Below are 25317 nucleotides of genomic sequence, written 5' to 3' on the forward strand. Positions count from 1 at the left end.
GCGTTCGCCACCACCGCCCGGCAGCAGGTAGTATTTTTATAAGTTTTTAGATGTGTTTATTTTATTGTTTTGTATATATGACTATTTTGTTTGCATGTATGTCTGTGCACCACATATGTTGTATCCACTAAGGTTGAAAGAAGGTATTGGGACTGTAATTACAGATGATTGTAAAATACCATGTGGGGGCTGGGAATTGAACCCAGGTCCTCTAAAAGAGCAGCAACAAATGCTCTTGAGCCACTGAGCCAACTCTCCAACTCTGGGGATTTTGTTTATTTTGAGGAGAAGTTAATCTAGATAGGATCTCACACTGTAACCCAAGCTACCCTGAAACTCATGTCTCAGCCTCCCAAGTACTAAGATTACGGGCATGTACAGGCAGCATTATTTATAATATACAAAAGGTATAAGCAGCCCAAATATTCACAACTGATGAATTAAAAAAAAGAATGCTATTTTCATGCAATGGAATATTGTTCAGCCATGAAAGGTAATAAAGAACTATTGAATACTCTAAGAGAATTAAGCTGAATGGATAAGGGCAGACCCAAAAAACATCATTTCACTTATATCATATGCTCAGAACAGACAGCTCCATAGAGATGCTAGAGATGTAACTGAGAGCTAGAACATTTGCCTGACATACACACTCTGTTCAATCCCCAATACCAGAAAAAGAAGGCAGGGAAGGGAGAAGACAGAAAAGGAGAGAAAAGGAGGTGGAATGCAAACACACCTAGTTCTCCATCCAGCTGTGCTTCCTAACAGCTCAGGCAATAGTGAATTAGTAGAGACAAGGAGCTGGGAAGGAGCTGGAAATGGAGAGTGACTGGTACCAATACCAGAGGCTCCTTTGAGGTAATGAAATGTTCTGGAGTCAGATGGGGCTGATAACTGTTTAGCTTTATGTATACACTAAAAACTACTGAATCAGGATGAATTTTGAATCAGTTTGATATCCCAACTGAACAAAAGTTTACTGTCACACATGTCTGCTAGCTAGAAAAATGAGACTAAAGAGGAAACAAGGGGACATATTGGAAGCTCTCTGAAGAACAGAAGCTACATGTGTACTCATCACTGAGAGAAATGGTCTCACAGCACACAGTAGCACAGTAAACTTCCAGATCACTTTCTTGTTGCTTTTGAAACAGTGTCCCACACTTTATAGCCCATATTGGCCTCAAATGTGTGCCAATCTTCCTACCTCAGCCTCTCGAGTGTAGGGATTACATTGCATTGTAGGGGAAGACCAGCCAATCACCTTGCTTGAAGGGCGGGGTCCCCTAAGGTTATTTTTTACTTATAAATATTGCGGGTGTGCTCCCCGCCTTCCCTTCTGCTTTCCTGTTCTCCTCGGGACCTCGGTTCTGTAAGTCCTTTCCTTATTAAAGCTGAATATTCTATAATAATTTCTGTCTGCCGTTCATTTACGCCGTAACATTTTGGCGCTCTACCGTGGGGCACAGTAAACTTCGAAATCACTTTCTTGTTGCTTTTGAAACACTTTATAGTCCATATTGGCCTCAAATGTGTGCCAATCTTCCTACCTCAGCCTCTCGAGTGTAGGGATTACATTGCATGGCATAAGTCACCATGCCTTGCTCTTTCATGTACATTTTAAGAAGCCCAGGCTGACCTCTAAGTGGCTGCCATCCCACCTTAGCCCCCAGTGCTGAGACTATGGGTACCAACAGCACATACAGCTCTAACCATTGTTTTCTATAGTTTTACAATACTTACTTTTTAAAAATTTTTTAAAAATATTTATTTATTTATTTATTTATTATGTATACAATATTCTTTCTGCATGTATGCCTGAAGGCCAGAAGAGGGCACCAGACCTCATTACAGATGGTTGTGAGCCACCATGTGGTTGCTGGGAATTGAACTCAGGACCTTTGGAAGAGCAGGCAATGCTCTTAACCTCTGAGCCATCTCTCCAGCCCCTTACTTTTTTTTTTAATAGCAGAGTGTCTTTCTCATTAAAGGAATTCAAAAGATGGAAGGAAGGGTTTTTTTTTTTTTTCTTTTTCGAGACAGGGTTTCTCTGTGGTTTTGGAACCCGTCCTGGAACTAGCTCTTGGAGACCAGGCTGGCCTCGAACTCACAGAGATCCTCCCAAGTGCTGGGATTAAAGGTGTGCGCCACCAACGCCCGGCAGGAAGGTTTGAATGAGTAATGTTTTACAAAGCAAACATTTTTATTATAAAATATATACTAACACCTCCCTAAATCAAGCTTTCTACTTAGTAAAGGATCTAGATGAGTAAACTGTAGGATCTACTGTCAAAAGCTCAATAGAAAAGCAATAAAAGGATCAAAATTATTCTCTAATTGGATTAACACAGAATATGTTAAAGTTCTCAACTAGAGCCAACCAAGCATGGCAGTATGCACCCACATCCTATCTCAAGAAAAAATAAACGTAAGTTCTCATTTGGTTATTCTGTTATAACACCTAAGTCTTTTTCTTTCTTTCTTTCTTCCTTTCTTTCTTTCTTTCTCTCCTTTTTATTTTTAACATCCTTACCTTTTTCCCACCTGGCTTCTCCACTGTGAAAACTTCACTCCAAATCTGAATCCCAGTGGTTTCTGGGTCAGAGCCTCCTCGCCATGAAAATCCTGTCAGTGGTTCTTCTGGGTCACCCAACCAATTTGAATGACCACCTTCTTTCTACAGGAAAAACAAGATGTTCCATCACATTTTGGTTTTGCTTTCTGAGGCACTGGGGATAAAATACAGGGCCTCCTCACAATCTAGGCAGGCATTTTACCATTAGACTACATACCCAGAGCCCTCACCAAATCTTAAGCAATTTTAGCTCATGAGCTTATTTTGCTCACTTTGTACTTTTAAACAAGCTAATTCTTTCTTACCTGAGAATACAAGTATCGCAGCATAAAGTCCAGAATGAAGGATTTGCCCTTTCTAAAGGCACCAGCCACTGATACTACCACCACATCAAGATCTCGGATGTGATCCTGCAGGAGGATGCTGGCCAAGGCTCTCTCTTCTAGCTCAAAGGAATGTTGCTCTTTGTGAACCAAAACAACCTGCACTGGACCAGGTTGTCCACTTTCCATGGCATCACCTGTGCTCATTTAGAGACCAAAAGAAATTAAGTTATACACACACACCATGAAGAGAACAAAAGCTTTAACAAGACACACATATAATAACCATGAAGCTGGGAGTATACAGGGATACTAATAGAACTCCATTAACACTAATAAATATACAAACACACACACACACACACACACAAATGAATATAACATTTTTTTAATTAAAAGGTCCCAGAGTCGGGAGGTGGTGGCACACACCTTTAATCCCAGCACTCGGGAGGCAGAGGCAGGCAGATCTTTGTGAGTTCAAGGCCAGCCTGGTCTACAAGAGCTAGTTCCAGGTCAGGCTCCAAAGCTGCAGAGAAACCCTGTCTCGAAATACCAAAATAATAATAATAATAATAATAATAATAATAATAATAATAATAAAATAAAATAAAATAAAAAAAGGAAAAGGAAGGAAGCAAGCATGGGTATTCCTCCATGGTTAATGCATCAGCTCTGCCTCCAGGTTCTTGCCCTGCTTGAGTTTCTGCCCTGACTTCGATGATAAACTATGACATGCAAGCTTACGCCAAATAAATCTTTCCTCCTAAGTTGCTTTGGTCATAGTGTTTCATTACAGAAACAGTAACCGGGGCTGCAGAGATGGCTCAGCAGTTAAGAGCACTGGCTGTTCTTCCAGAGGATCCAGGTTCAGTTCCCAGCACCCACATGGTAGTTCACAACTGTCTATAACTCCTGTTTCAGAGGGTCCAATACCCTCACACAGACATACATACAGGCAAAATACCAATATACATAAAATAAAAATAATAAATTATAAAAAACAATAGAAACAATAACCCTAAGATACCTATGTATGCAATTCTGCCTAATTTGCACTAACACTCTGGATAAAGACTCTCCAGTTATGACCTATCTGAAAGAGGAGCGCTCACACCCCTGTAAGAAATCCTTCACCTGTGTTCTGTGGGGAAGCCCAGAAAACTCACTGGTTCCCCAGGGTGTATGTACTTTGACAGAATTGTGCCTTGGTTTGTGCTTGAGCAATTAAGAAAAGAGGTAGACAGAGATTGTTTATGAGATGGAATTTTAACGTGTCACTGTTGCCTAATTCATGCCCTTCCCCTATGTGAGTTTTAGCAGGACATGAACCACCCAAAAGAAACACATTTCCAAACCAACTTGTGATCATGTTACACATCAAAGTTTTGATCTAAACAGACTATGACTGAAAAAAAAAAAAAAAGCAACTTCCAGATTAAGCATTTTCCCCTTCTGACTGGAGAAATGAAAGTGAGTCACTGAGGGCCAAGCACAGGAAGGCAACACCCTAAAGCACTGGCACAACAAGCGAGGTAGGGCCTGAGCTTCATGCAGAAGTGCCCTGCCAGTTCACTTTTATGGGAGAGAAAGATGTGTATCTTGTTTCACTTAGTAACATAGCAACTTTCACATACAACCAAACCAAGTAACCAATACAAGAGTCTCCCAAGATCTTATTACTAAGTTTATACATTGGAACTTTCAATTTCATCTATTATTCTATTACAACTTGATTGAACAATGAGAATTACACATGGCAAACACACAGTAATTCTCAAATGAGTGGATGTTATGCAGTATAACACAGTCTAAAGCAGTGATCCTAAGGATGCTGGTGGGACTATCAGCCAAAAGGCATAAAAGATAAGTACAGGCTACAGGCAAGATGAAATAATCCAATGACAAAAAGGTTAATCACAAGGAACTGCACTTCAAGAATAGCTAGACACTGTTGGGGACATAGGGAAGAAAAGGAAAGCTGTTACTCATCTATTCCTCTCTTGGTTTCTACAACACATTAAGCAAGAGTAAAGGAAAACAGGTTATATTAGTGTGGGAGCTGGGGTAATGCTGCATGTCCCTTCATCAGGAATATAAGCAGTCATTAACAAACAACTTGGCTAAAGGGGACCTTGTTCACTAACAGTGTCTCTTTGATTTGGGCCAGGAAAAACGAAAAAATCATTTTGAAATGTATGTATCACCAACAAATAAATTTATACATAATAGGCACACCAATCTTTACCATATTATCACCCTCCTGCTTCCTAAAGACAAGAGGGTTTATTACTGATTTCCCAAGCAAAAGCGTCATTTTCACTCAACCCAGATAAAGGGTCTTTGCTGATTTATGTTGGACTCCTTAAGCAAAACCCTAGGGTCTGGTCTATCTCAGCAGTGGTGTATGTATTTCTCTAGGGAACTTAGAGTATATAGCACTGAACAGAGAGAAAAAAAAATGTTTCCTAGAGGACATTGGGAAAAAATAAAACATGAAACCTTAGGGTCTTGACCCTTATGAGCATGTCTTTTCCCTTTTCAACCTAGCCTAGTCTTTGTCTCTGACTGTTCCTTTGACCACATCATCACCTCATCCCTTGGGGCTCAACTCCTGTACTTCTTTACATATTGAGAACATCATAGCCAAAAGTAATGGCACACACCCCTTTAATCCCAGCACTCAGGAGGCAGAAGCAGTCATATCTCTAAGTTCAAGACCAGCCTGGCCAGTGAGTTCCAGGACAATCAGGGCTACACAGAGAAACCCTGTTTTGGAAAACCAAAAACTAGCCAGGCAGTGGTGGTGCAAGCCTTTAGTTTCAGTACTCAGAAGGCAGAGGCAGGTAGATATCTGTGACTTTGAGGACAGCCTGGTCTACAGACTTAGTTCTAGGACAGTCAAGGTAAACAAAGAAACCCTGGCTACACATAGAAACCCTGTCCTGAAAAGAACAAGAAAAAGAGAGAGAGAATATGTCATGAAGACAGCCACCTTAAACACTATCAAAATTGCAAGGTATAGGGATGCAGCTTAGTGCGGAGGCCTGCCTAGTATGCACAAAGCCCTGTGTTCCAACCCTAGCAACACAAAAATACAAAATCAAACATTGATGGACCGACAGCTCAAAACTGTTTCCATCCTGTAAGTCAAAACCTTCCACTATTCCCCATACTGTCTTGCTTGAAAAATTTATTCTCACTGGTATTTCTATAGGGAGAAAGCTCGGGCTCCAGTCCTATCTTGTCCTGCCTTACTCCCACAATTTCAAGTAGATGACCTATGCAGCCATTTATCCCACGGCCTGAAATCCTTCTTGCTCTTTACTCAGACTTCAACACTCAACTCACCTTGTCTGGATCACCACCCCACCCTCTTGAATACTTAGTTTTAATTTTCTGTTTCATTTATTATTTGTGTGTATATGTGTGCATGTACATATGTGTTTGCACTGGTTTGCACATGCTTGGGTTCATGTGTAGACGTGAGAGGAAAACTTGTAAGGCTTAGTTAGTTCTCTTTCCACCAGGTAGGTCCCAAGGACTTAACTCAAGATAACAGGCTTAGCAGCAAGCACTTTTACCTAGGAGTGATCTCACCTGCCCTGCTTTATATAATATGATAAAATGAATAAAACTAGGCTTTAGCATCAAGACAGAGCAAGGCATGAATTTTGGCTTTATCCACTCCAAAACATAAATTCTATGAAGGTAGGAATTTTTGTATTTTGTTCAATGCTATGTCCTTCAAGTTCTCAGATCAAACCCCACAAACAGCAGCCAACAAAAAATTGTGGCATAGCCAGGTGGTGGTGGCACACGCCTTTAATCCCAGCACTTGAGAGGCAGAGGCAGGAGGATCTCTGTGAGTTTGAGGCCAGCCTGGTCTACAAGAGCTAGTTCCAGGACAGGAACCAAAACTACAGAGAAACCCTGTCTAGAAAAAACAAACAAACAACAACAACAACAAACTGTGGCATAAACAAAACCTATGACTTTGTCTCAATATAACTTGAGAAAACATACAGCCACTCCAGTCTCCATTTGTAAACCTAATACCTAGCTGAACAGAGGAAAAGTCAGAAGAACTGTGATTCAAACCCAAACTAGGCTACAGTAACAATTCAAATTCAGTATGGCCTTTATAGGGAGATGCTATCTCAAAAACAAAAACAAAACAAAACAATCTTCTGGATAGTGGTAGTGTTTGCCTTTGGGGCAGAAGCAGGAAGATCTCTGTGAGTTCTAAGCCAGCTGGTCTATAGAGCCCAGGATAGCCTGGGTTATACAGAGAAACCCTGTCTTAAAAAAATAAAATAAAATAAAAATCTAAAGGCTAAAATATAGCACCTGACAATATAAGGTGCTCAATAAACAAGTTTCCCTTCCCACATTATTGTTTCCATTGAAATATGCACAAAGTATTACTCCATTCATTACAACATTATCATACTATAATTAAGAGTTACCAGCCAAGGGATGGTTAACACACACCTGCAAATTCCAACACTCAAAAGGCAGAGGCAAGGAATCAAGCATTTTAGGCCAGCTTCAGAAACAAAGGAAGACAAAAGGTACCCTGGACAACATGAGAGCCTCACAAATAAAAGATATAGCAACCATATTGGGAACTATTGCCTGGTAATCCTAGAACAAGGGAGAACTGAAAATGTGAGGCGAGCCTAGGCTAGATTAAGAGCCTGTCTCACCCTCCTCTCTTGTAGAGGGTAAAAAAGAAAGGCAAATTAAAGCTTCTATTCAAGACGCATCCTAGTATCCTTTCAGGTCCTTTGGCAGCTCCTTGCAGAAGTTCTTTTCTTTCCTCACCCTTAGTGACTGTATTTATATCAATGCTTTTCTGTAACTCCTTGTGGTTCTTACTATCTCAACAAACTTTTCTGAGAGGGACAGGTCTCAAAATCACAAGGCAGCCAAGGTTGACCTTGATCTCCTAATCCCTCTGCCTCCCAAGTACCACATTTACAGGACAACCATAGTGACCAGCTTAATGAGCTCTTTATTTTACAATTTCAACTCCATACTCAATTTTTAAACTTTTTCTACCCTGTATTTTGACGTTCTAACTCCCCTACTCTCTAACCTACACTGAGGAGACATGGACAAAAAGCTGAGTACAGTCACTAGATGTTCAACTCACACGAAACGGTTACGTGGAAACAACTGACCTGAAAAGTCAGGAGACAAGTCCTTATTCCAGTTCTGCCACTTAGCCTGTGTGCTTTGGCCGGTTTGCCTCCAGTCTCCTTTCAAAATCCCCCATGGTAATTTTACAAGTCTACACTTAGTATTTCAAAATGGGTCCTCTCAATTAATCCATCTCTCCCCCAGGTCCTCTGCATTTTCCCTGCTTTATCTCCCTATATGCAATATAGTATCAAGTCTCCTTTCTAAAACTGAAGTTTCTGCTTCAGCAAAGGTTATTTGGAGGTATTTTTATTTGAGCTTTTTATTTTTACAGGGTCTTGTCCAGGCTCACCTCAAACTCTCAATCTTTCTGCTTCAGCCTCCAGAATGCTGGAATTAGTGCTGGGATTAAAGGCAAAGGTTGTCACTCTAATGAAGCAGTGCGCAAAGAAGAAAAGCCTACCATAACAATAAGGAAGCACTAGAGTTTTGGCCCCGGTTCTGCAATGAATAAACCATTTCATTTCAACACCTCTATCTACACTATTTGTTTAGCTCTAAAATCCAACCACTGTTTTTTGTTTTTTTGGCGCATGGGTGTGCATGAATGTGTGTATAGAGACAGAGTCTCACACCTTAGCTCAAGCTAGCCAAGAACTCATGGCAATCCTCCTGCTTTAGCCTCCTACATGTTGAGATTATAGGCATGAGACACCACACCTGGTTTACCTCTCAAGAATCTCAAATTCTTGGTTATGTCTCAGGGGTAAACTCCTCTTCCTTTAAAGAAGCAGCTATTTACAAAGTACACGTCTACATATTGAGACAATACATAATGTAAGATTATAAGCACTTACACAAATGTAGACAACAGATGTGAGAATTTTTTTTTTTTGGTTTTTTTTTTTTTTTTTTTTGGTTTTTCAAGACAGGGTTTCTCTGTAGTTTTGGAGCTGGCCTGGAACTAGCTCTTGTAGACCAGGCTGGCCTCAAACTCACTGAGATCCGCCTGCCTCTGCCTCCCAAGTGCTAGGATTAAAGGCATGCGCCACCACTTCCCGGCTGAGACTTCTAAAATATACAAAAATCTGGCCTACCTATAGTTATATTCATATCCACAGAAGACTTAAGTCTATTGAGGTTTAGTGAGCTCACATCACCTATATGCTTCATGACAACAGAAACAGTTATCAGTGTTGTCTAATTACTGCTGCAAATTGTTCATGATAACTATCAGTCATTTTATCACACTGAAAATCTTGAGTAATGACAAAGTAGTTTAACAATTTATGTGGACACTACCACTTTTTCCTAATTACTTACGAACTACTGACTTATCCTTTACTTTTGGCACAATACATCTAATCCACACTCACCAAGAGGTTTAATAGGCCTATTCAAACAATCTCTCTAGTAAACCACATTCATATATTCTCTGCACTAAAATGACAACCACTCACACTGAATGAAAAAGTAATTTAAATAGCCAGGGGGGTGGTGGCTCACGCCTTTAATTCAAGCACTTGGGAGGCAGAGACAGGCGGATCTCTGTGAATTTGAGGTCAGCCTGATCTACACAGCTAGTTCCAGACCAGTCCAGACTACATAGTAATATCCTGTTTCAAAATGGGGTAGAAGGGCTGGGAAGCCAGGGAATGTAGCTCAGTTTTGTAGCACACGCTTAGGATGAACAAGGCCCTGGATTCAATACCTAAACCAACAAAAAACAATATGGCACTGGGCCTAGTGGCAAACACCTTTGATCTCAAGTGGATCTCTGTGAGCTCAAAGCCAGCCTGTCTACATAGTGAGTTCCAGGACAACCAGGGGTACATAATAGAGAGCCTTGTCTCTAAAACAACAACAGCAAACAGTATGGCACAGTTTAAAAAGCATAACATAGGTTGATTACTAATCATGGCTAGCTTTTCAATCTTACAAAAGAATACATAAAACCTAGTAAGCTCAACTATAAGAACATTACTGGGAGGACTAGGCTCAGTGGTAGGGCTCTGGATTTGACCCCAAGCACCACAAATACACAGAAGATACACACATACAACCAGTAAGGTTTTTTGGTCTGTCTGAGACAGACTATCATGGAGCAGAACTGTAGAGATGGCTCAGAAGTTAAGAGCAGTAGCTGTACTTCCAGAGGACCTAAGTTCAATTCCCAGCACCCACATGGCAACTCACAACTGTCTTTAACTCCAATTCCAGGGTATCTGACACCTTCACACCAATACATATAAAATAAATTTAAATCATTCCTCACGTGGTGAGCCCTCCAAGCACAAAAAAGAAAAAAACTGTAGCCCAGGCTGACCTTGAACTTCTGATTCCCCTGTATCCACTTCCTGAATATTGGAGTCACTGTCCAGTTTTATGGGATTCTGGGACACAAATCAGGGCTCCATTCATGCTAGACAAGTATTCTACCAACTATGGTACATGCTCAGCTCCATAGCAGGTAAATTGAAGTGATTCTCAAATACTTCAATAGCATAATACTTAATACCTGAAGCCAGGTAGTGGTGGCACATGTCTTTAATCCCAGCACTTGGGAGACAAAGGCAGGTGGATCTCTGAATTTGAGGCCTGGTCTACAAACTGAGTTCCAGGACAGACAGAACTGTTACATAGAGAAACTCTGTCTCTAAAAACAAAACAAAACAAACAACAAAAAAAGGACGCCATCTGAATAGTAATGTATTCAATGAAACTGGTTAATAGAAAGCAGTTTGCTACTTCAAAAAAAAAATCTTAATGAATTAAATAATACAGATTAAGATTTGGCAACCTTGGCACTACTGACATTAGTGACCAGTTAACCATTTGTGGAGAGAAGGGGTTCTATGGACTACGTGATATTTAGCAGCATCCTTGGTCTGTACCCACTACATACTCATGGTATCAGTAGTACCAGAAGGATTGACATATAGACATTTTTAAAAGATACATGGACACAGCAGGGCCGTGGTGGTGCACACCTTTAATACCAGCACTCGGGAAGCAGAATCAGGCAGGTGAGTTCAAGGCCAGCCTGATCGACAGAGAGAGTTCAAGGACTGGTTCCAAAACTACAGAGAAACCCTGTCTCAAAAAACCAAGCAAACAAACTAACAAACAAAAAGACACACGGTAGCAAAAAGTCATCTTCTGTTAAGAACCACTAAGGAACTGGAAAAAGGGCTTAGCAGTTAAGACCCTTGCTGAGCCAGAAGTGGTGGTGAGTGCCTTTAATCCCAGCAATTGGGAGGCAGAGGCAGGTAGATCTCTGTTGAGTTTGAGGCCAGTCTGGTCTAGAATGAGTTCCAGAACAGGCTCCAAAGTTACAGAGAAACCCTGTCTTGAAAAACAAAAATAACACAAAACAAAAAAGACCCTTTTTGATCTTGCAGAAGACAGTGGTTTGGCTCCCAGGACCCATACAGTAGCTCACAACTGTCAATAACTCCATTTCCAGGGTATCTGATTCCTTCTTCTGTTGTAGGGAAACCGCTAGATAGTTCACGGCCACTTAGCCCCAGAATAATCACACAGAAACTATATTATTTAAGTCACTGTTTGTCCCATTAGCTCTAACTTCTTATTGGCTAACTCTTACATATTAATTTAACCCATTTCTATTAATCTGTATCAATGTGGCTGTGGCTTACTGGCTAAAGTTCCAGTGTTGCTACATGGCTTCTCCCTAACTCCTCCTCCTTTCTCCCAGCATTCCATTTAGTGTGTGTATATTCCCCACCCCCCCTCGCACTTAGCTCTGTTCCCCTATACCTCTGCTATAGGCCCAAAGCAGTTCTTTTATTAACCAATGATATTTACAGCATACAGAGGGGAATCCTACATTCTTCTCATTTCTGCAGGCACCAGGCATGCACATGGTGCACATGCATACATACAGGCAAAATCTTAAGAAGAAAAAAACTTAAAAGTAAATAAACAGGGCTGGAGAGATGGCTCAGAGGTTAAGAGCATTGGCTGTTCTTCCAGAGGTCCCGAGTTCAATTCCCAGCAACCATATGGTGGCTCACAGCCATCTGTAATTCAATGAGGTTCCTTCTTCTGGCCTGCAGACAGAATACTGTATACATAATAAATAAATTTTTAAGAAAAAAATAAACAACTGAAAATAAAAGAACTACTGGACTAGAACCATCCTCAGTCCTCATCCTCACTGTACAGAGACTTCTGAAAAGCACAGGAACCAAAGTTACAGACACATTTTACTGAGCAGACTATATGACTCATGGTGGAGTTATGACCTGAGTTTTCCAGTCCTCTTCTGAAATAACATTCTCTAAAGGGAAGAGCAACACACTAAAGGAGGCATACCATTTCCACGCCTTGCCTTTGCTGGCAGTCCTCAGAGTTCCTGACTCACAAAGCAGAGAAAACATCACAGACAAGGGAAGTATGCTAAGTTTAAAGCCCTCTCCTAACTCTGTAACTACTTGATGCAGTTCTTTCAGTGCTTCTACCGTGCACTATAACTTAAGGTGTAAATGTGCCAGCAGATACACAGAAAAGGCTGTGTGAAACCACTCAAGCCCAACTGTGCTGGCTGGTTGTGTGCCAACTTGACACAAGCTAGACAGCCAAGAAGAATACTGGGGGAAATGTATATTCTAATTAAAGGGTTTAGGAGGAAATTTTTTTCCAATTCATTCACTATAGATAATATTTGTGCTTTCAGCACAAGAAGCTAAACAAAATTATTTTATCTATGGACAGGAAAGTTCAGTGTTAAATGGATTTATGACAACTAACCAGTATTTAGGATTCAGAAACTAGGCAGCCAAAAGGGCTCAGCATGTAAAGCTGATTCTTCAAAAGTCTGCTGACCTGAGTTCCATCACGGGAACCCAGAAGAAGAGAACTGAATGTACAAAGTTGTCCTCTGACGTCCACACAGAGGCCATGGCAGAAACACCCATACACATCCATCATGCACACACATGCAATAATAATAAAAATTTTTAATTAAAAAAAAAAGATTCAGGTAGTCGGGAGGTGGTACACACCTTTAATCCTTTAATCACAGCACTTGGGAGGCAGAGGCAGGCAGATCTCTGTGAGTTTGAGACCAGCCTGGACTACAAAGCAAGTTCCAGGACAGCCTGGGTTGTTACAAAAAAAAAAACTCTTTCTCAAAAAAAACCCAGCTAAGAATGTTTTATGTGCATATATGTGTGCCTTCCCAAGTTTATGGGCAGAACATCCATGCAGGAACCCAGGGAGAAGGTGGTGATTGATCAAAGCCCTGAAGGAAAATGTACAAACAGTTGTGAAGGGTACAGACTGGATGTGATGCTGGGAACCAAATGTGTCCTCTGCAAAAGCGGTAGTTCCTGTTAGTTACTGAGCCATCATCTCTTTAGCCCCAGGGGAAAAAACAACTTTCTTAACAGGATTAATTCAATAGTGATTACACTTGCCTCTTTCCCAAACACAGGAAATCTAACCTGAAGGTTTTAATTAGTATCAAAATATAGTTAAATAATCTTTCTTGTTCTGTTTTAGTCTGGTTTGGTATTTTTGTTGTTTTCGTCTGCCTTTTTGAGAGACAGAGTTTCTCTGTGTAGCCCTAACTGGCCTGGACTCGATCTGTAGACCAGGCTGGCCTCAAACTCTTTTTTTGTTTTGTTTTGTTTTGTTTTTCGAGACAGGGTTTCTCTGTGGCTTTGCTGCCCATCCCGGAACTAGCTCTTGTAGACCAGGCTGGCCTCGAACTCCCAGAGATCAGCCTGCCTCTGCCTCCTGAGTGCTGGGATTAAAGGCATGCGCCACCACCGCCCGGCCCTCAAATTCTTTTTTAAACTACTCATTTAACCCAAGCATATGCAGGCTTTAAGTCTCTAGATAATTATAAAACCACAATTCTAAAACAACTGGAATTTGTTTTAAATTAATTATCCCCCCACTCACTATTTTCCCTAAGCATTAAATATGCACCTACAGTCTGTAAGACAGCCAGGAAAACTTTTAAAATTCAAAGCCTTATTTATTTCTTTGATTTTTATTTGTTTGGTGGGTTGGTTGGTTGGTTTTTCAAGACAGAGTTTCTCTGTAGCTTTCGAGCCTGTCCTGGAAATAGCTCTTGTAGACCAGGCTGGCCTCAAATTCAAAGAGATTCGCCTGCCTCTGCTTCCCGAGTGCTGGGATTAAAGGCCACCACCACCCAGTTAAAATTCAAATTTTAAACTGCAGTTGTGTTACCACTTCTGAACCTGAATACACGAGACCATAAAGAACTTTTTTTTTTCTTTTTCTTTTTCTTTTTTTTTTTTTTTTTTTGGTTTTTCGAGACAGGGTTTCTCTGTGGCTTTGGAGCCTGTCCTGGAACTAGCTCTGTAGACCAGGCTGGTCTCGAACTCACAGAGATCCGCCTGCCTCTGCCTCCCGAGTGCTGGGATTAGAGGCGTGCACCACCATCGCCCGGCTCATAAAGAACTTTTAACACCATCTGGTGCAATGGGACATGTCTGCAATCACATGAGGTAGAAGCAGATCAAAAGTTTAAGGTCGGCTGCCAGGCGGTGGCGGCACATGCCTTGAATCCCAGCAAGGAGGCAGAAGCAGGCAGATCTCTGTGAGTTTGAGGCCACCCTGGTCTACAGAGCTAGTTCCAGGACAGCCAGAGTTGTTACACAGAGAAACTATCTCAAAAAAAAAAAAAAAAAAAAAAAGTTTAAGGTCAGCCTCAACTGGTTACATGAGGTACTGTCTCAAAATAACAGACAAAAGATTAACAGACATGCTGATTATTACGGCTAAATTCATTTTTATTATTTCATTTATTTATTTAATGTGTGTTCACATGTACAGTGCATATATGGAGGTCAGAGAACAACGTGTAGGAATCAGTTCTCTCCTTGTACAAGCAGAATGGGTCCCAGGCAGGGCTGAACATCATATTTCTGTCATATGATTCTCTATTATTTGTTTGATTGATTGAGACAGAACCTCCAACTCGAAATTCTCCTGCCTCAACCGCCAGAGTATTAAATCATAGGTATGTACCATCAGGACTAGCTCCATTATTTTGTTTTAATTAGTAATTATAATTTTTATTTAGAAAACCTTTTTTTTTATTATTTTTATTTTTGGGGGGAGTGGAAGTTTGAGGAAAGGTCTCATGTGACCCAGACTGACCTACAAATTCAATTCACTATGTAGCCAAGCATGATCCTGACTCCTCACAGTCTGTCTCCAACTCTCAAGGGCTAGATTTACAGGCACAGATTATGACAACTCAAAAAACTAACAATTTTTAAAACCCCATTTTGAACAGCACTAGGAACTAGGATTAAGCTCACAAAAAACACAAAAGTGCAAGAACCTGAGTTCAATCCCTAGTGTCACAAAACAAAATAGACCGTATTAACTAAACACTAAAACTAACTCTGGCACACAATTACACCTACCTCTGTTTTTCTTATTGTTCTAACCACTGCAAATAAAACGTTCTTTCACTCATGTTAAAGCCGTACAAAAATTGACTTTCCGCTTTGTATGGAGGCTAAATACCTGGCACTGATAACAAGTCCAGAGTTTTGAAGTCTACTTCTCCAAAGCAAAACTTCAAACCACGTCGTTTTTATTCGTTAGTTTTCCTTCACCTTTCACAAAACATTCCACTTCATGTCCAAATTTGAAGACAAGATATTTGCTAAAAGAATCTGCAAACACAACTATTGACTCTCGCCACACACATCCCTCCCCCTCCACTTAGATTTCGCAATTGAAACTTGCAATCATTTCAGGAGTGTACCCATCAAACAAGAATAGTGCCAGGCAAAGTGACAGGCGAAATCGCATCCCTATAGTTTTGGTGAGACTATCTGGCTTTCATTGAGTACTTTTACAACCTCGTTTTATGTCTTCGGAAAAGCCAAAGGAAAACCCAAACTTAACTCAAAACACTTACAAAACAAAACAACCAATTTAGGCCAGTTCTTTTATCTCCTAACGTGGAGATTAGCGCGGGTGGAAAACGAACTTTACTAATGCTTGTCAGCGCCTCAAGGTTGTTGGGGGGGGGGGGGGGGCGGGACATTTCAACTCCAAGGCCACATTGCAGCAGTCCGAAACTTTAAGACTGAACAATAAAGCATCCACCGTGGCGCCGATCCCCGCCCGTTAAGACTGACAGGCTCCGGGCTCGGGCTTCCCGGCACCGGAGAGCGCCGCCGCCCGGCACGCCCTGCAGTGCACAGGGCGGAGCTCGACGGGCCGCACGAGGCCACCGCCCGCTCCAGGAGCCCCGCGCCCCGAACTCGGAGCGGAGGCACCCCGCGGAGCAGCCCCCGTCTCCGCACGAGGAAAGGCGGCGGCAGGGACGGGTTGTCACCTCGGAACCGGAGCACTGGGAGGCGGCGTGGGTGATCACGGAACGGGTCCAGGGAAAAGTGGACGCCTCACCTGCTCCTCTCGACGCCGCCGCTGCCGTTCGCTGAGGGGACAACATGGAGCCTCCGCCTTCAGCAGAAGTAGCAGAGGCGCAAGGGACGGGAGCGGACGGAGGAGGCCCTGGGGGAGAGAAACAGGCGGGGCCTAGACTCCGGGAGCGACCGAGAAGGAGGAGCGAGAGCCTACAGCTGGGGCGGGGAAGCCCGACGGACGGCGCAGGGCGTGGCGAGGGCGGGAAAGCGCACGCGGCCGAGTCCCGCCACGGTTCGGTGCGCATGCGTCCATGTGCCGATCACGACGCGGATACCTGTGACAGCGTACTGGAATCTGGGGTCCATCGGGAATTGTAGTCCGGAGTTCTACTCGGCCCCCGCTGTCCCGAGTCTTCGCCCTCATATGGGGCGACGAGGAAACGGGGCAGGGGGCGGGGCCGAGCGGGTCGTCTTACCGCTGAACTACAACTCCCAGCAGGCCTTGTAAATGGAGGGGCATGAGCAGGGCTCTCAAGAGACCCTGCTGGGGCCCTAAGGCGGAAACCAGGGCCGGGCTTCGGCTCCCGGTTCCCGCCGGGAGCCCTCACCCGGCCAGTGTGATGGGGTCTGGTGTTCCTCGCTGTCCAGGACTACAGGTGGTTGGTGTAAGAAGGCCACAACCTGGGATGACGTGAGTCTTTGATGATTTTGACTTCACAAGGACAGACCATCGTGACTTCATTACTGTCAGTATCATCATCACCCCCAGTTCCTGTCCTCGACAAGTCTTTAGTGAATCATCACCAAAAGTGAAATAAGACTTTACTAAATTAGTCTCCGTGTGGCACACTGGTAATCTCAGATCTCAGGAGATCAGGGGAGGTGGATGAAGAACCCTCCAGGACTACGGAATGAATTCCTTAAAAAAAATTAGCTAGAAAGTCTGCTAGAGTTTCTCAGTTCTAAGCCATAACCCACCTTTTATGAACTTTAGGCTTATAGAACCTTGTTTCAAAGTTGCTTTGTAAAACGAACTTGTTGGAAAATGTTTAATGCTTTAATTCATGCTTGACTTGTGATTGTGAAAATACAATTTGCCTATGCAGGCAGTGGTGGCGCACGCCTGTAATCCCAGCACTCGGGAGGTAGCGGCAGCTGGATCTCTGTGAGTTCAAGACCAGCCTGGTCTACAAAGCAAGTTTCTGGACAGCCAGAGCTGTTACACACAGAACCCGTCTCAGAAAAGGAAGGAGGGAGGGAGGGAGGAAGGAAGGAAGGAAGATACAATCTGCCTGAATTGAAGAATACTGTTTTCTGAGTTCTAACAAATCCTAACAGATGGAGGTAGATGTCCATCTTCTCCCCAGCCACCACCACCTGTCCTCACCATTGTCTTTTGTTCAGCAAATGTTTCTACTTTCTTCCTTCTGCCTACCCAGAACTTCTCTCCAACTTACCTCTAGACCCTGCCAAGCCTTTTGGCTATCTTCACTTCCTACGTAATTAAGCCAGAGGTGATGAAGTCTGCCTTAGCCTACCTAAAGAAGTCCTGTTTACACTTCTTTAGCCCTACACTTTTTGATCCCCCACACATCCCGACTCTCAAGACTGAGATGTTCCCTTCCAGCTTTTAGATTTAAACCCAGATTAGGCCTTCTAGGCTGCCGTGTAGTTGTTTCTTCTAAGACAGACATGACCATTGCTGTCCTGAATCAGCAGCTGTGATCACCCACAGGAGACTCACGGGACCAGGCCTATTAATATCCCCTCATGACGGGGAGGTACATATTCAGGAGCCCTCATGAGCTCCTCAGAGACCCCGCTGCTCCCCAGGTTGTACAGGAGATGGAAAGTTGACCGGAAAGAGGGACTCTTCCTTTACTGTAGCTGCCCGTAAGTGGCCCAAGGAGCTCCTCAATGGTGCAGGTCTTAGTGAGTCGTCCATGCTGCAGATGAGACTCTTAATTTGTATAGTTGCCCATAAATTGCGCAAGAGACTTCCTGGTGATGTAACTGCCATTGAGTCACCCATGCACCTATAAGTAGCCCCAATAAACTCAATGGTTCACCAAGCTGGACTTGGATGTAATTCTTTCCTTGGTCTGTCAGCACCCCTCCCCCCAGGATGAATAGGCCTTTCTTTCCATCTCCAAGAAAAAAGTCACACAGCATAGGCCAACCTGGGCCAGCAAGAAAGTAGAAGCAAGCATCAGGAGAAGAGATTAGTTCGGAAGACAGGACCTACAGGACATGACACAAATCCATTATGTTCCATGTCGGCTAGAAGAGCCAGAGGTCAATGACTGGTCAAAATTGCAAGCATTATTGTGAAAGAATATAAAATTATCCACACATGCTATCATTCTCCATTTACCTTTCCTAAACTGTCTTCTTTTAATGATCGTGTATGTGTGTAATTGTAGGCACACATGTGCTATAGTGCACATGTAAGTCAGGTGACAACTTTTCAGAAGTTGATTCTCTCCTACATAAGATTTGTTTGTAATTATTATATGCCTGTATGTGCACATGAGTGTGAGGGCCCATAGAGGCCAGAGGTATTGGGTACCTGATATGGGATTCCCCTCTGTATGCTGTGAATACCATTGGTGAATAAAGAAACTGCCTTGGCCTATTGATAGGGCAGAACTTAGGTAGGCAGAGAAGACAGAACTGAATGCTGGGAGAAAGGAGGCAGAGTCAAAGAAAAGCCAGGTAGCCCTGCTAGAGATAGACACGGGAACTTTTCCTGGTAAACCACAGCCTTATGGTGATACACACATTAATAGAAATGGGTTAAATTAATATGTAAGAGCCAATAAGAAGCTAGAGCTAATGGGCCAAGCAGTGATTTAATTAATACAGTTTCTGTGTGATTATTTTCGGGGCTGGGCAGCTGGGAACCAACAAGTGGCCTCCTCCAACAGGTACCCTGGAGTTGGAGTTGTAGGTATTTGTAAGCCACCTGACATGGGAGCTGAGAACCAAACTTGGGTCCTCTGCAAGAACAGCACGCTCTCTAACTGCTGAGCCATCTTTGCAGCCTCCACCTTGTTTCTGAGGCAGGGTCTCTCCTTTCTGGAGCTCACTGCCTCTGAAAGCTTCCAGAAGACTGCCCTAGCTTAACTCTCCTCTTGCTGTAGGAATGCTGAGAAAGCCACTATAGCTTTTTTTTTAATGTGGGTTTGGGAATCAAAGTTGAGTTGCCAAGCAGACAGAGTAAGTGCTTTTAACTACCAAGCCATCTTGCTAACTCCTATACTACATTTCTACCAGTGCCTTCTTCGTGGTTTACTTTTTGTTCTCCTTGGTTTTTTTTTAAAGATTTATTTATTTATTATGCATACGGTATTCTCAGTATTCTCTCTGCATGTACACCTGCAGGCCAGAAAAGGGCACCAGATGTCATTACAGATGGTTGTGAGCCACCATGTGGTTGCTGGGAATTGAACTCAGGACCTTTGGAAAAGCAGGCAGTGCTCATAACCACTGAGCCATCTCTCCAGCCCTTCCCCTTGGTTTTTTTGGAACAGGGTTTCTCTGTGTAGCCCTGGCTGTACTGGGAAAACCACTATCAGACATGCTTTCCCTTGGTAGAAGTTGGTTTCTAAGCTGTGACTTAGAATCCTGAAATCTATCTACAATTTATACCATGTTTCAAAAGTCAAAATCTTCCAAATATGAGTAAAGCTGATGTACTCATGTTGGCCTCAATGAAGTCACATTTGGGCAGAGCTGATGCCTAGCACTTATTGCTCACTTCCCAACAGGATGGATTTCAGTGCATTTTTATTGGCAGCTGTTAAAATCAAACAGAGTGTTGTGTTCCATAGCAGAATTAGTTGTGTAATATTAAAAGAAGCAGAAAGTTTATGAGCAGGTGGTATAACATACCTTTTTATTCATTCATTAATACAATCTTTTCAGTTTCTACTTACTACCTGTTTTAAGTACTGATGTTGTAGCTATTTTGTTCTAAACAAACAAAATTCTCCTTTTGGAATTTACATTAAAGACAAAACAATGAAACAAATATCGCTGGGCCTAGTGGTATAGGCCTTTAATCCAAGCACTTGGGAAGCAGAGGCAGGTGGATCTATGTGAACTCAAGGCCAGTCTTGTCTACATATCAAGTTCCAGGACAGCCAGAACTACAGGGGCAGGGGGCAGCTCAGGTTCAAAATACCAAATATTGAATCTCATTGCAGCCTGCCTTTAGAAGTGAATCACCTGCCATGACTGGAGGTTGACCTTTCCTTGAGGTTTTCTAGAAGGTGACAGGTGATATATAAACATTTTTGACATTTTTGAGTGCTTAAGCTTTTGAGTGGTTAAAGCCATTGGATCTGGGGACAGACTGACTGGCATTAAAATTTAACACTAATACTCACTAGCTGTGCAAACTCAGGTGAATCAACCTCTCTGAATCTGTTTCATCAGCTACAAGCTAATTCTAATACCCACAGAGTTTTAGATTAAACAAGATGTGTTTGTCCCTGATGACTGCTATATGGTTAGTCCAGAACTGGTGATTATATTCGTGCTGGAAAAGCCAAGCAAAGTCATAAATACTTAAGGCACTTATGTTATGAAGCATACAAATAGCAAAATTGTTATCCAAAATAACATCCACTATGACTCAAGATTCCAAAGCTTTCCCAAAATAATACATTTGTTATGTTTTAGGCACAGAGAGAGAGGCAGTAATGCTGTATAAGACACAGTCCTGTCTTCCACAGACTCGCAGACTTGTGGGTAAACAGCTAAGTATCATTTCCTACTGATGGTACAGTGACACCATTTGGCCTCTTATCACCCACTTACAGGACCAATGGCTAAGCAACTCCAAAAGAATAGAATAATGCCTGCCTGGGAATTATTTAAAATCCCCACCTGGGTTTGGGGTGGGGCTCGGTGGGAAAACACTTGCCTAGCATGCTCAAAGCCCTAGTTTGGATCCCATCAACACAAAAATAAAATGCCTATCTGGGCGCAAGAGATAGCTTAGTGGTAGAGCACATGTTTAACATGTAGCAGGCCCTGGGTTTGATTCCCAACATCACAAAATAAGATATTGGCACCTTAATTTTCTTGTTTATAAAATAGATTGATGAGTGTTGGGCACAGTGTAGAAGTTTCTGTCCTGCCAGCAGCTCCCAAATAAACACCCTGAGATTTACATTAATTATAAATTCTCAGCTGATGATTCAGGCTTGTTACTAACCCTTACAATTTAATTCATTTCTATTCATCTACGTGCTGCCCCAAGGCTCATGGCTTTTCCCTCTATCCCATTTTGTGTGTCCCACTCGTTCTGCAACTGGCTGGGGACTCTTCTGACTCCACCCTTCCTCATCCCATCTTTCTCAATTTGGCTTTCCTGTCTAACTTTATCCTGTTCCTATTGACAAGTCAGCTTGTTTATTAAACCAATCAGAGCAACATATATTCACACAGTGTACAGAAGGATTATTCCACAGCACATTAGGTGACATATGCCTTTAATCTCAGAACTCAGGAGGCAGAGGCAGGTGGACCTCTGAGTTCCAGAAAACTATGAAGGCTTCAGAATGAGACCTTGTGTCAAAAACTAAACAAATAGAGAGATGATCTGGTTACAATAGTCAACCCCACTCCATGGTGTGTTCTAAAGCTGAATTAGCCCCAGCAACAAAAAGAAAAAGAAAAAAAACTCTAGTCACAAATACAGAGGAAGCTAAAGCAGGAAGATGATTTGAGGCCAGTCAAGAGAAAGACTGCATCTCTTTATAAAGAAGTAGGTGAGTTTGACCACCTGAGTTCAAATGAAAGCCAGGGACCCACATAAAACAAGTTGCATTCAGTAGCTCATGTCTGTAATCCCAGCACTTCTGTGGGTTTTTGTTTTGTTTTGTTTTTCTTTGGATTTTTCGAGACAGGGTTTCTCCGTAGCTTTTGGTTCCTGTCCTGGAACTAGCTCTTGTAGACCAGGCTGGCCTCGAACTCACAGAGATCCACCTGCCTCTGCCTCCCGAGTGCTGGGATTAAAGGCGTGTGCCACCACCGCCCGGCAACTTCTGTGGGTTTATGGGAGTCAGAGATAGGAGAAGCTCATAGAGCAGCTGGTCAGAGTAGCTGGTAGCTGGCAAAGGATGAGGAATGTTGAGAGTAATCCTGCCTCAACTGGGCGGTGGTGGCACACACCTTTAATCCCAGTACTTGGGAGGCAGAGGCAGGAGGATCTCTGTGAGTTCGAGGCCAGCCTGGTCTACATAGTTAAACCAAAAAAGAAAAAAAAAAGAAAAAACAAAGAAAGTTCTCTTTTAAAGGTAGATGTAGATATAGAGTTGCCATACTTATCGCCGCTTAATAGAAGATTTTAACCAAGGTTACCTATCTGTGTGTAGCAATGTGGACGAGGTTAGTAATAAAAGAAACTATAATATAGTCATGTACCACATAATGACATTTTGATCAATGACGGCAGAAAAACTGTCATTTAGTGATTTGGGCATTGTAGTACGTATCCTCTCATGTGATTATGCTAATTCTGGGCAAACCTACTGAACTGTCAGTCACAAGAAGAGATTGTACATCCTAGTGTAACTAATAACGCCTGGTCATGGCGTGCACTATGCTACTTACTATAGTTTATTTAACATCTCGGAGTTTCCTGCTTCTGCTTATAAAATGAAAGCAGTGTACATGTGACACCAGAAGCAGCTTTGCATGTCTTGTGTTCACTGAAATCATTTGATTACACAGAGTCATAAGGACCCACATGGACCATCCCATTGAGGTTTCTGAAAATACACTCTCCAGTGTTCCCACAAGAGTAAAATTTCCTGATGACGCCATTCTCTCAACACATCCCTACCCTTAAACAACTCATGATTGTGTGTGTGCGTGTGTGTGTGTGTGTTTAGTTATGGGAATCAACTCCAGGACTCAGCCCTATTCATAGTTCTATTTTTTGTTTTTTGGGGGGCAGTTTTGGGGAGGAGGGAATTAGAAACAGGGTTGTAGCCCTGTCTGTGAAGCCTTGGCTGTCCTGGAACTCCTAGAGAGTCACCTGCCTCTGCCTCCACGTGCTGGGATTAAAGGCCACTATCACCTGGCTCATAGTTTTTCATATACATGTGCATATATATGCTTATATGGATGACAGGTAGATGTTTATTACATGCCTGGTGGCACAGACCTGTAATTCCTGCTATTCAGGAGGCTGAGGCAGGAGAACAAAACATTTGAGGCAAACTTAAGCAACATAGTAAGACTTTGTTTCAACATGCAAAAAAATTGAAATTCAAAAAGGGTTGTATCTGGGCAGGGGTGGTGCACGCCTTTAATCCCAGCACTCAGGAGGCAGAGGCAGGCAGATCTCTGAGTTTGAGACCAGCCTGGCCAACACAGCTAGTTCCAGTATAGCCAGAGAGGAGCTACAAGAGAAATCCTGTCTTAAAAAACGCAAAACGGGGGCTGGAGAGATGGCTCAGTGGTTAAGAGCATTGCCTGCTCTTCCAAAGGTCCTGAGTTCAATTCCCGGCAACCACATGGTGGCTCACAACCATCTGTAATGATGTCTGGTGCCCTCTTCTGGCCTACAGACAGAATATTGTATACATAATAAATAAATATTAAAAAAAAAAAAAAAACGCAAAACGGGTGGGAGTGGGGACTGTGGAGCTGGGCAGTGGTGGCACATAGCTTTAAACCCAGGATTTGAGAGACAGAGGTAGGCAGATATCTGAGTTCGAGGCCAGCCTAGTCTATAGAGTGAGTTCCAGGACAGCCAGGACTACACAGAGAAACCCTGTCTTCGAAAAATAAAAATAAAATAAAGGGGGTGTGGAAATGGTGTATTAGTAGAGGAACTGTCTAGCATGTGAGAGGCGCTGGTATCAATCCCTAATACCAGAAAGAAACAAAAAGTGAAGATCGGGAGAAAGGGGAACTTGTACACTCTCAGTAGAGGCACAACTTTTTGCAGCCATATGTAAAACAATAAGAAGTACTTCAAAATACTCCAAGCAGAACTACAGTATGATCCTGCAACCCCCAGTATTGGTTATACAACTGCTGGAAAGTTATCCATCTGATGGAAAAAGATGCCCGTATTTTGGTTTGTTCTGATTGTTTGAGATGGGGTCTCACGATGTTGTTCAGGCTGGCCTCAAATTCTCTGTCTTAGCCTCTTGAGTGCTGGGTTTGTAGGAGTATGTCAGCACTCCTGGCTTTCCATTATACACAATAGCTAGGATATAGATTCAGCTAACATGTCTATCAGTGAATGAATTGATACAGAAAATGTTATATATGTGTACAATAAAATATAATTCTGGAATAAAGAAGGAAATCCTATGATTTGCAGCAACATTTAGGAACTGACAGTCACTATGTTAAGTAAAATAAATCAGTCACAGAAAAGACAAATACCGCATGCTCACTTTAAAATTTTTTATTGGAGCCGGGCGGTGGTCGTGCACGCCTTTAATCCCAGCACTCGGGAGGCAGAGGCAGGCGGATCTCTGTGAGTTCAAGACCAGCCTGGTATACAGAGCTAGTTCCAGGACAGGCTCCAAAGCCACAGAGAAACCCTGTCTCGAAAAACCAAAAAAAAAAAAAAAAAAAATTATTGGGCTGCGGCGATGGCTCAGTGGTTAAGAGCACATTTGCTCTTGCAGAGGACCCACATCCAGTTCTCAGCACACACATGGCAGCTCTAAACTACCCACTACATTTTCAGAGGGTCCAATGCCCTTCTCTGACCTCTGCAGGCTACAGCATGCATGTGGTATTACACATGAACTCACAAAACTACACACACACATGAAAAAAAATATTTAAGTCTCTGAGCTAGGCAAGATAGTGTCGGCCTGTAATTCTACTACTTGGGAGCTGGAGAAGA

The 25317-nt window shown here is 42.6% G+C and overlaps 1 protein-coding gene across 1 annotated transcript in view; it reads right to left on the reverse strand.

Annotated features, from left to right (window-relative positions):
- The window catches only part of Atl3 (atlastin GTPase 3), a 44756-nt gene extending 28009 nt beyond the window's left edge, over positions 1 to 16747 (reverse strand). Inside the window, exons 1-3 of the mRNA XM_057777572.1 lie at positions 16471 to 16747; positions 2884 to 3098; positions 2537 to 2680 (exon numbers count right to left, since the gene is read on the reverse strand). Of these exons, the coding sequence (XP_057633555.1) occupies positions 2537 to 2680; positions 2884 to 3098; positions 16471 to 16735 (624 nt within the window). The 5' untranslated portion in view covers positions 16736 to 16747. The remainder of the gene's footprint in view (positions 1 to 2536; positions 2681 to 2883; positions 3099 to 16470) is intronic.
- Positions 16748 to 25317: the final 8570 nt, after the last annotated feature.

Source organism: Chionomys nivalis, chromosome 8, assembly GCF_950005125.1.
Source record: "Chionomys nivalis chromosome 8, mChiNiv1.1, whole genome shotgun sequence".
In the NCBI taxonomy this organism is placed as follows: Eukaryota; Metazoa; Chordata; class Mammalia; order Rodentia; family Cricetidae; genus Chionomys; species Chionomys nivalis.